An 11,870-nucleotide genomic window follows, 5' to 3' on the forward strand; every position below is an offset into this window, starting at 1 on the left:
CCACAGATGCTGCCAGACCTGCTGAGTATTTCCAGCATTTTCTGTTTTTAGTTCAGATTTCCAGCAGCTGTACTATTTTGCCTATATATTTATTGTAGCTTTAACTGTTTGCTATGGACGTTGTTGGTAAATAGAGATTAGAAGAAACCCTTACCAACTTTAACAGGAGCACCTAGCTTAGTTTAGATTATTGACTTTCTGGCTTATTCTCTAGGCAGAATTTTCCCTCCGGGGGCCGGAAATGGAGGTCAGGTCTGTTTCCAGGTCCTGACCCCACCCGCAGAGGGAAATAGTCACTCACTGTGATTTTGACAGGGAGCCCGTTGCTTCCTCTGCAAAAATGGCCTGAAGGTGGAATGGAGCTGGGGAACAGGCACCCTGGCCAACGAGGCTATTTTTACCTCCCATTTGCCCCTGACCTCTGTTCCTGGCTATGCCGAGGGCTCAAAATCCCGCCCTCTGTCTCTTATCTTCCCTCCCCTCCCCCTCCGATGGGTTGCCAACTCTGGTTGGATTTATTCCTGGAGACTTTGTCACATGATCTTCCACCGTCAACGTCCCACCCTGTCAAACAGCTCTTTTCCCCCTAACCTCCAATATTTTTACAACTAATAGATGAAAACATTCCAAAGGAGACACACAATTTCAAGAAAACTGCCCTGTAGTATCCAGGAGATTAATCTTTCAATCCCAGAGGATTGGCAACCCTGCCATTGTGATGTGTGAAGCTGTGGAATGAGTGGGAGGTCATCGCATGTGAGGCCAATCCTGCATATGCCTGCACACGCAGACACGCACGCAAACACACACAGACATAGACGGACACACTGCAGCCAGAGTCACTGGATGGAGATCAGGAACACCTCCCCCTGAATTTTACCCTCTCAGCGGCAATTGGAGAGTTGCAACTACGGCCAACTGTAGGACTCCTAACAGCCATTGAGATCCGCGAATGCAGCCCAGATGGAGTACGAAACCCAAAGGCTTCCTGCTTGGTTTGGATGGCCTAAATGTTGCTAAATCCCTCGGTACGGCACTGAAGTGTCAGCCTCGATTAAGGGTTCACGACCTAGAGTGGGTTCACGCCTCAATCTGAGACAGGGCTGGTTGGTCCAGGCTGATATTTCCGTACAGCAGTGAGGAAATGTTTCACTATTGAAAGTGTCGTCACCTAGATGAGTCATTAAACTGAGGTTTCACCTGTTCAGATGGATGTAAACTCCCTGACAATGAGGAAGAGCAGGAAGTTCTCCTGGCCGACACCATCCAGTCAGCCAAAGCCACCAAAATAGATTAGCTATGATCTCCGTGCTGTTTGCGGGTCCATGCTATATGCAAATTGACAGCTGTGTTTGCTTACTAACTGTGACCCACAGTTCAAAATAGCTGAAAGGCGTTGAAGCACTTTGGAGCATCCTGCAGAAATTGGATATATATTTGAAAGGGAAAAAATTGCAGGGCTATGGGAAAAGAGCAGGGGACTGAGATTAATTGGATAGCTGGCACAGACACGATGGGCTGAATGGCCTATGTGCTTTAGCTTTCTATTATTCTATAATTGTGTGACACAATAAGGTGCTAGATAGTCGCTATTTTTTTCCATTGTATTGCACGAAAATAATATAACTGACAATCAAATAATTTAACTTCAGAAAGATGCTGTTTGCTTTCAACTTGAGCGTATAGTTCAAATGTGTGCATAGTGGTTATGTTGCTGGGCTAGTAATCCAGAAGCCTGAACTAATAATCCAGAGACGTGAGTTATAATCACACCATGGCAACTCAGGAATTTAACTTCAGTTGATTAATCAATCTGGAAAAAAAAGCAAATATCAGTAATGAAACGACTGAATTGGCATAAAAACGCATCTGGTTCATTAATGTCCTTCCAGGATGGAAATCTGCCATGCTTACCCAGTCTGGCCTATGTGTGACTCCTAACCACCCTCTGAAATGGCCTAGCATGCCACTCAGTTGGGCGATTAGGCCTGGACCGTAAATGTTGGTCTTGCCACATCCTGTGGATTGAAAAGAAAACAACATACCTGCAAAGGTAAGAATCTTGCCCAGTGATGAGTTCAGTCATAACAATGAACACATATGGGCAAAGGACAACAGGAAATGGGTTATTTGCCTGCAAGTATTGCAAGATGTTGTTGACACAACACAAGTCCATGTCATTGTGGTATCATGCTATAATTAACAGGTGCTTCTGTATAATACTAAAGTTTCTCACAGCCTTTCATCTGAGAAAAAAGATATTACAATCTGCCTGTCACCAAAATATTAACTTGATGATGCATTTGTATTTAACCTTTAAGTAACAATTTCCCATGTGAGCCTGGGAATTTCCAAAGTTTGGAACACTTCTGGGATCTGAGGTCTAATCCAACTCAGTTTGATTTGGTGATTATCGCCTCTGCCTGCTCACTACAAGTTTTCCACACAAAGTCATCCAGTTCCTAGCCAAAATTAGTCCAATTCAAAACTCAATCCAGCACACAGACAGTAATCTCATCTAAAGAGATTATAGAATGAAAGAGCTTGCATTTATATAGCGCATTTCATGGACCTCAGGAAGTCCCAAATGTTTTATAGCCAATGACGTACTTTATGTTTAGTCACTGTTTGATGCAGGAAACACAGCAACCAATTGGTGCACAGCAAGCTCCCACAAACAACAATGAGCTAATGGCCAGGTAATCTGTCTTTTTAGTGATTGTAGGTGTGAGGAAAGGAAAATGGTCTCGTGCAGTGGAGGCTGCTCTTCCGAGGTTGTGGCTGAGGTACATTGTTGAGGCAGTTCAGAATAACTCAACATCTAACCTTGCTGGTCGTGCTCTGAGAGGGCATGATGCTAACTGCCTTAAATTGATTGCTTCATTCCTTACAGTTAACCTTCTCCCAAAAAATTTTTTAAAATCATTACAAGACAAATGAAAATCTTTATTCCTATTTGCTTCAGCCCGTCCGCAAACAAAATAGTGCATCGACAAGAGACCAGTGGAGTAACACACGCCGGCTAGCACACGAAAGGTTACCCCGCCTATCTCTGCCATCAAGTTCTGTGTCGGAGAGCAGCTCCTGCTCATACATGGATGAAAAACCCTTGACCGACCTTCTATCTCCATTATACGCTGAACCGTATTTTCCTCAGCCTCCTGCTGACCTTTTCTGGATTCGAGAAGTAAGTATCGTTGTACTGGGGCACTGATAGTGCTGATATAATTACTGGAATTGTAGCATTACAAATAACTGGTGTACCATTTCAAACAAATGCCCCTTAACCTACCGTGCGTTGAAAGGGTGGAATTCCTGTCTGCGCTTAGAGGGGGCTGGGAAGGGAAGGAGACTGGGGTGGTTTTATGTACAAGTGGCAAATTCTCTGATTTTGCTGGCCTTTTCAGTGAAGTAGTTCTATGCTGGGATGCCCTGATTAAAACGGGACAGATGAAAGAAGTCGACTGAACTCTGTACCAGTCATACAAAAGCCATAGAAAAAATAATCTTTCTGAAGAATAGACTAACACTAACACAGACTGTTTGCTTCTTTCCCAATGTCTACTTGCCCCCTATGTATGTCTCCTATAAGACAGTGTCTACTAGCACCTCGCCCTTTATTTGTATCATTTTTCATAAAGTCTTTGACAAATTGTTCAACCACATCAGTGATGGAACACTATGGATGACAGTGCAGAAGTATGGTTTTCTGGACAATATCATTGCAGGCTAGCAAACTCTTATATATCCCTCCAGTTATTATTCCTTCATAAATTTATTGAGACTTCTGATATAATTCATATCAATTATCATTCACTTTCACAGAAACCATGCTAGGAATATAGGAAGAGAAGTGTGTGGTTCATGACTGATCTGTACCTCAACTTCTACTCTATTGCACATCCTATGTTAGTAAATGTCATATTTTAGTCTATCTCTGAAAGAGAAATTTCTATCCAGGAGCTGATTTGTACATTCATGTTCGTTACTTAAAGCACTTTTGTATTCAATCCGTACAGTATTGCTATTCTGAACCATCCCTCCTCTTTTGCAGGAAGTATTACGGAGAGGAAGTGCTGGCTTTCCTGCCCATTGCTCAAAAGGTACATTAGCTCATGAAAAGAAATGAAGTTTTGCCCCAAGAGAGTGGCTGTCCCTCCAATAGGATGGAGATCTCTGGATGGCCAGGCACTCTGCCTATAGCCAGTAGGCTGGTGATCTCCAGATGGTCAGGCGCTATGCCTCCATCCAAAAGGTCATTGACTTAAATTCTACTGTGGACTTCCTTGCTCTTGAGGCTGATAAAACAAGTGCCAAAAAAGGAGGGGGAATGCAGGGAGGTGGGGGTTTCGATATGGGCAGAAATAGCCTAAGAACAATATAATGTAACTTTTGAATAAAGTTCTCAACAGCATTGGAGACCGGCTAGCGGGGGAGTCCTTACCTTATGTTTTTAATAAGAGAAAAAAAGGCAAGAGGGCTTAATTTTCTCTGTGTGCTAGGCTAGTTTCAGTGCACTAGTTCAGCTGTTTATGTAAACTCCTGCCAGGGATGGTTTAACATAGTCAGTTTACAAAAGTTCTAAAACTGAGCAGCAGGAATTTATGTGAATTCGCGGAATGATTCATGATAAAATATCACCCTGATTAAAGTATGCCATTGCTCTCAGTGTGGCTTATCAAAGTAGAAATAACACTCAATCATTTTTTTTCGAATTTATAGTTAAAGGCAGATCAAACAAGTCAGTGAAAGATGCTGATACAATGGCTGTGGTGTGTGGAGCAGAGTGACAACACATTCCAGCTGCGTAATGTGATTTCCTCATTACCCAAGGTGTGGCATGACTCACGGTCTGATGCAACACTCTGCGCTATAGATTGTACAAAGCCAGACAAGAACGGCAACTATAACTACAGAACATAAAACGACTGCCCAGCTGATGGGAAATCCAACTCAAATCTTTTAATTTATTCTTTGTTCTTCCATCATACCCCTCCCAATCTGACCTTAGCTCAGATGCACACCCTCTCAATTCCCTGAATCAGAAGGTTGTTCATTGAAGCCCCACTCTGGCACTTCTGTATGCAGTCCAGGCTGGCACTGTGCCGAGGGCATGCTGCACTGGTTGCAGAGCTGTCTTTTGGATGAGGTGATAAACAGAGACCCCTAACTGCCTGTTTAGTGGCTGCTAAAGGTCTCTTTCCGCTTCTCAAAGAATATGAAAGTGTTCACCTTGGGTAACATTTCCCCCTCAACAAACACTGCCAAAATCAGCTGACGAGATTACTAAAGTTAACTTTTCAGGTGACCTTTCATCAGAACTGCAGACCTGAAATGCTAGCTTTGCTTCTGTCTCCACAGATGCTGCCACACCCGCTGAGTTTTTCCAGCACCTTTTGTTTTTGTTTCAGATCTCCAGCATCTGCAGTATTTTGCTTTTATATTATTGATGAGATTACTCATTGTGTTCGCTGTTTGAGAGTTCTAGCGGTGTACACATCAGCTGCCTATTAACCCATGCAGTGACAGCATTTCAAGAAGTAATCCATTGCTTGTAAAACGCTGTGAGAGATGACAAGTTAATTTGTAAATGCAAGTTTGTTCCTCTTACTAACAGCTGGACATTGAGCTGCACCCCAAACTGCTTTACTCTGATGTGACAGCAACAGCACAACTGCCACCATGAGTACTGTGTCACATGACTTCCACAGAACAAGTCAGGAGACATGAAAATGGCTTTTTCAAAAAAATTGCAGAAAAATGCATCACTGGGGTGATTATGGTCCCTGGGTCACCACATTTATTGGCAGCAGTGAGACCAAAATTACTAGACATTTCCACAGCTCACCCATTGCCAATTTTCAAGCCAGTCTTGAAATGGGTGGCCACCATTTCCCAGAAACAGGATTCCAACCCTATATACAGATAGGGATCATATGATATGACCCCAATGCCATTTTCATTCAAAAACAAACAGGATGTACACTGTGCAAACTGACACAACCACCCCACCTTCCCCCAACCCCCAACCCTTGCAAAATGCCACCAAGCCACCATCCCTTAAAGGGATCACTGGAGGCCACTAAGTAAGTAGTTAAATGATGCGGTTGTTGCAGTGTGTGCAGGAAGGCATCAACAGTTTTTGTTGGCGTAGGTCACAAAGGGCCGAATGGCTTACTTGTACGCTGTAATTTCCTTGATTCTAAGAGTTAATGCTGCTGCAGGCAAATGAATGTCAATCACCTGTTTGTTCTCTAGTGATCCCGGTAAAATTTTCTTAAAGGTTTAGCTCTGACATGTCCAAATTTTTGGCTTTGTGAGTCATGCCTTGCACGTCATAGCAGCTTTGAGGCCACATATAAAGCTTAACTCCACGTCACCGTTAATGTGAGTACAGCCCAAGTTGCTGATACCAGCAAGGTGTTGGTGTCTGGTTTAGGATTTCTCCAGAACTGAGAATGCGGTGCCACAAACAGCCCTTCCCGAACCTCCAGGTCTACAAAACTCAAACAGGAGGAACTTGGGTGGAAGAAATATGAGCATCAATGGGGCCACATTGGCCACAAGTTGGACAGCCCTAGTTTAGCTATTCCACTACTGAACTAAATCGTATTGCAATTTTCCAGAAGCAAAACGCTACAAATGCTGGAAATCTGAAATAAAAACAGAAAATGCTTAAAATGCTCAGCATCTGTGGAGAGACAAATAGAGTTAATGTTTCAGGTCAATGACGCTTCATCAGAACAGGGAAAAGTTAGAGATGTAACAGGTTTAAGCAAGTTAAAGGCGAGAGGGTGGAAAAAGAACAAAAGGGAAGGTTTGTGATAGGGTGGAGGCAGGAGAGAAGGCTGCCATTCGCACCTCCTGTAGACACATTTTTGTTTCTTTATTTGTCCCATTACCAGTCCCTTTGGTCCTGCCCCACCACCTCTTATTATTTCCACCCTATCACAAACATTCCCTTTTGTGCTTTTTCCATGCTTCCCCACCAACTGCCCCCTACCCCCCACCCTTCACTTGCTTAAAATCTGTTACGTCTAACTTTTCCCAGTTCTGATGAAAGGTCATCGACCTGAAACGTTAACTCTGTTTCTCTCTCCACAGATGCTTCCAGACCTGCTGAGTATTTCCAGCATTTTCCATTTTGTTTCTACTTCAGTTTTCCAAGTTGGCTGTAAATTGAGAAGAAAGGTACTTTGGCATTGAAATTGTAATGTCCACATTCGCAATGAATATCTTAAATGACTCATATGAGACTCCTTAATCCTGATACAGTTATTAAGCGTTCTCTTTAAATAAGTTCACTTTGAGATAATGGACAAACACTCGTTGCGAATATGGTAAAGTGCAATTTCATCTGTTTCCAGGTGCTTTTATTATCGCTCAGACAGCAGGTTAGAAAAGACTTGATAGTGTGTTTTACTGAGACATTTCAGGTAATGATTGAAACCATTTGCTACTCATTACAAGCAAGAAAACAAATACTGACAGAGATGCTATTAGAATATAAGTATTTAAGGTTGCATCTTTTCAATTTTAGTGCATCAAACTTGGGGGAAAAAGAGACTTAGCATGTTTTTCTCTCCTTTTTTCAGATGACTCCTCTGAATATTATACAATTATACAACTTTTAGACAGCTATCGAGAAGGTGACTTGTACTCTATATTATCATATAGTCAATATGTCTATATTGGAAGTCCCTTTTAGCCATGTTGTCAAAGTTTTAACTGAGCCATAGCGACCAAATGGCCCCAATTTAATCCTCAGCCTGTAATCAGTTAACTGCCTCAGCTGGGTTGACCCTCCAATGTTAGAATTGGGTTTAGTGTCCCTGGTTTCTGGAGGGAAAATCTAGCCAGTGTTCCCAATCCTGATTCTAGTTCAGGTATGGAGATTAGGACTTATTCCATGATTTCGTATGCCCAGTGTGGAGCTGTGCTTACAGGGGAGCACAGGCCAGCGTATTGGGGCTACAATGTTGTAGCCCTATTTCCGACCTGCACTGCCTTTGAATGCAGTGCCCCTGCTGGAAATTGCATTTGAGGGTGGGGTAAGTCGGGGGTAGGAACATTGGAATCATCTCTATTGGCAGACGGCTTGATGGGGATTGGCTGTAATGCCCATCATGTCAAATAATCTGTCCGTACTCACTGCTTATTCTGAAACACAAAGAATAGCTTCTTGATTTGAGTGAAACCATACCTTAGAATGAGCTGGGGGGGTGAAGAGGGGAGAAGTTTGGAGGAGGGTGGAGAACAATCACTGTTTTATATGGGGTTGACAGACAAGATCTAAGGCAAAAAGTCCTTCCAGGTCTGATTCAAAACTGAACCATCAAAGTGTGTTTTACCCCCTGCTTTTAACCACAAAAATCATTCCAGTACAAACTAGAAGGGAGTATTTGATGGGATCCAAATCTTTCCCATCTCTGTGGATGGAGATCTACTGAATGTTCATTATACAAACTAGGATTGTATTATCTGGAATTAAGTAGGTTAAAGGATAATTTGATCAACATTTTCAAGATATTAGGAGAAACTATTAGAGAAGATCAAAATAAACTATTTCTAATGGTTGGAGAGTCTAGGATGAGGGGGCAGAGTCTAAAAATGAGAGCCAGACCTTTCAGAAGTGAAATTTGGAAACACTTTTATCTCGACTACAATGGCAGGTGATGCTGGGTCAATTGTTAATTTTATATCTGTGATTGATAGATTTCTGTTAACCAAAGGTATTAAGGGATATGTAGCAAAGGCCGCGGATTAGGTCACAGAGCAGCCATGATCTCATTGAATGGCGGAACAAGCTTGAGGGGTTGAATGGCCTTTTCCTGTTCCTATGTTCCTTTCGATGTTTAACCAACTTGCTGGAATTTTTGAGAAAAACAATTACATCGTTAGGCTACCTTTGCAAATTCTTCAAATGACTCGTTCTAATTAGACACTAAACACTTAGAAAAACACGGTTCTTAGTTTTCCACAGCTATGTCCGTTGGATCAGATCAAAATGTCAACCAAAGAAGATTAAGACCTTGCCATAGGCAAAACACATACACTTGCCATCACAATAATCCCTGTGCTATGCAGGGTGTTTTAACCTGCACCAGTGCTGATCTACATGAAGAGGTGCTAGAGATGAGCTGAGCTTTGTAGCTCCAAGAACAGTCTCATGCCTCAGGGTTAAACTGGGCAAATATTAGCATACAAAGAGGTGACGAGTTTATATAGAATTCATTTTAACAGGAGTGAATTTAAACAGGTTAACACCCTGTCTGAATATGCCAAGCATCTGTACATTAATATTTGCAGAGTGTAATTATAGAGCCTCTGTTTTTCTCGTAGTGGTGCACTGATTTTATAGTCAGTTTGCAGGGTTTCTGTGACTGCACCCATCATTGTATTTACGAAGGGAGAGAAAGGGCAGGACCTACTGAGGTCTAGACTTGAGGTCATAGAATCTGTTGAGGTTCAGACTTTTCCAAAGCGGGTAAATGTGAATAAAGCCAAATAGATGTGAACCAACATTGTTCATTTCAGCCTTGGAATTTGATAAAGCTTCGGAGTTCATTAATATTTCAATTGGATTATTGAGTAATTTTATGACTTTTAGTGATAATTGGATGTGAAGCAGGACACCAATAACAAGCTTGGCCTAATCTGTACTCATTGGGTTAAATTTAAGATCCTATATTCCCAACAGGGAGCTGTGCTTTGAGGGAGCATTAGGGCAACAACACTATAGTGGAGCTTTCTGATGTGCTCAGTACCTGGAAAAGTCAGTCACTTTTACCAAGGTGATGTTGCTACTTTATTCCTGGTCAAGGCAAGGTCAAGAAATTTGGAAAACTATTTTAAAAAAAGGTTCCATATTAGAGCACATTGAATACAAATAAAAACTAAACTTACATTTCAAATGAAGTTGTGAAGGGAACTATGTGAAAAGAAATGTACAGTGACCATTATTGTTCATGATGTTTAACTCTGTGACGCCTACCTCTACAGGCAAGAACGTAAGCTGGTACAGCGATGACAGCAGGATCTCTTTAACATCGTCTGAACACACCTACGCAGAGCTGGAGAGTCTCCAAGATGACTCCGACTATGAGTTTTGGGATTTTGACTTCAAGAAACAAGGAATTTCACATCTTTCAACCCCAACGGCCGTGAAGCTGCTTCATCGGGGAATAGTTGACTCAAGACTACGAGGAAAGTCGCACAGATGGTCGTGAACACCTTGCAGGAATTTGTGCTTTACCACATTCTTGGAATACTGTCTCATCTCGATGGTGGAATGGGATCCGGCAATACTGACTCGTGGTTTACTGCCTTATATCGATTTCCACTGCTGTCTTCTTACAACATCCTTAACTGCTAATGGGAGAGACGGCTCTTCTTCACAAAAAGGAGAGTGGAAATTTCGGACATGCTTCCCCCAAAAAAACTGTCAATTGAAAATTTCACAACTGAAATTTTTGTTAGGTGAGACTATCAAGGGACACGGAGCAAATGTGGGCAAATATAGTTAAGATGCATATGAGCCATGATCTAACTGAATAGTGGAACAAGTTCAAGAAACTCTTGTTCCATATGTTCCTACATGATTAAAGATAGACGGGACATGATGGATGAGGTGTTTATTTGAGTTTTGCAGCCTATAATTCTGGACTAGATAAAATTCAAAACAGTTTACTATCATATGACAATACACAGTGGAATAAAACATGACGTGAGCTGGTCTTATGTCATCCTCTTGTGTTTTGACTATGTTGATATTTTTATTCATATTTTACTAACATTTCTATTTGCTTTGTAAAAATAAAATGCCTATTGTTTGATGTAGCTTATGTCAAGATGCATAAAAGGTCACTGATAATCCTAGCTAACTGAACATTATTGTAATAACTTGTCTAGAATTGTGCGTTTGTAACAAACTATGTATTGTTATGCATATTGCATATTTTTGATAATGCTCAATCATTTTAATGAAGCTTCCTGTGGTATTAAGTTATTTGTGTCAGTTCTCGTTTTTGTGAATAAAGCCCCAATTTCTTGGTTCATGGCAGAGAATAGTGATGAGGCTAATTTGGCCAACACAAAGTGGGTTAGAAGTAGGTCTGCAACACTATAGTCCCAAAACCCTGACACACGGGCATTGTTAGCGAGACTTTATGCCATCGAGGAGTCTTGGAGAAATTACCCTGATAATTTAAGATGTGTTGTACTTTGTAAACTAGACCATTAACCAACACTTTCAACTCATCTAAACTGTTGTACTGTTTGGAGATTTTTGCATTCAGCAAAGGCTGAAGTTACGCTACTGATACTCGGACCCAGACTGGTGTCTGTATACTGAGATGCCCAGCTGGTAGTCTGAGTTATGCGGCCGACTGCATCTCATATTGAGCTCAGCACCAATGGAGTTTAGACTTACGTGCAAATACCCGTAGAGTGGGTGGATGAGGTGCTGCTACCCTAAGGCAAAAATTGGTTAATAAAGTCCCCAGCAGTTTCAATGGAAGAACAGGGTATTATTGAAATGCAGCAGGAGTCATATACATTTGATACACACGTCTACCAGCATAAGACTACATATGTACCATCCAAAACTGTGACCTCTGCCATCTAGAAGGATAAAAGCAGCAGGCGCATGGGAACACCATCACCTCCACGTTCCCCTCCAAGTTGTAGACCCATCCCAACTTTGACATATATCGCTATTCCTTCATCATCACTGGGTCAAACTCCCTATCTAACAGCATTGTGGGAGCACCCGCATCACCCAGACTGTAGCCATTCAAGAAGAACTCTCACTGCCACCTTCTTAATTGCAACTTAAGATGTCAACCTTGCGAGTGATACCCAGGTCTCGA

The 11,870-nt window shown here is 41.9% G+C and overlaps 1 protein-coding gene across 1 annotated transcript in view; it reads left to right on the plus strand.

Moving 5' to 3' along the window:
• Positions 1–10,892, plus strand: part of plekhn1 (pleckstrin homology domain containing, family N member 1) — a 36,709-nt gene extending 25,817 nt beyond the window's left edge. The window contains exons 15-18 of the mRNA XM_068016755.1: positions 2,966–3,187; positions 4,055–4,103; positions 7,596–7,649; positions 10,003–10,892. Of these exons, the coding sequence (XP_067872856.1) occupies positions 2,966–3,187; positions 4,055–4,103; positions 7,596–7,649; positions 10,003–10,229 (552 nt within the window). The 3' untranslated portion in view covers positions 10,230–10,892. The remainder of the gene's footprint in view (positions 1–2,965; positions 3,188–4,054; positions 4,104–7,595; positions 7,650–10,002) is intronic.
• The last annotated feature ends 978 nt before the right edge of the window (positions 10,893–11,870 follow it).

Source organism: Heterodontus francisci, chromosome 37 (assembly GCF_036365525.1).
Source record: "Heterodontus francisci isolate sHetFra1 chromosome 37, sHetFra1.hap1, whole genome shotgun sequence".
Taxonomy (NCBI): Eukaryota; Metazoa; Chordata; class Chondrichthyes; order Heterodontiformes; family Heterodontidae; genus Heterodontus; species Heterodontus francisci.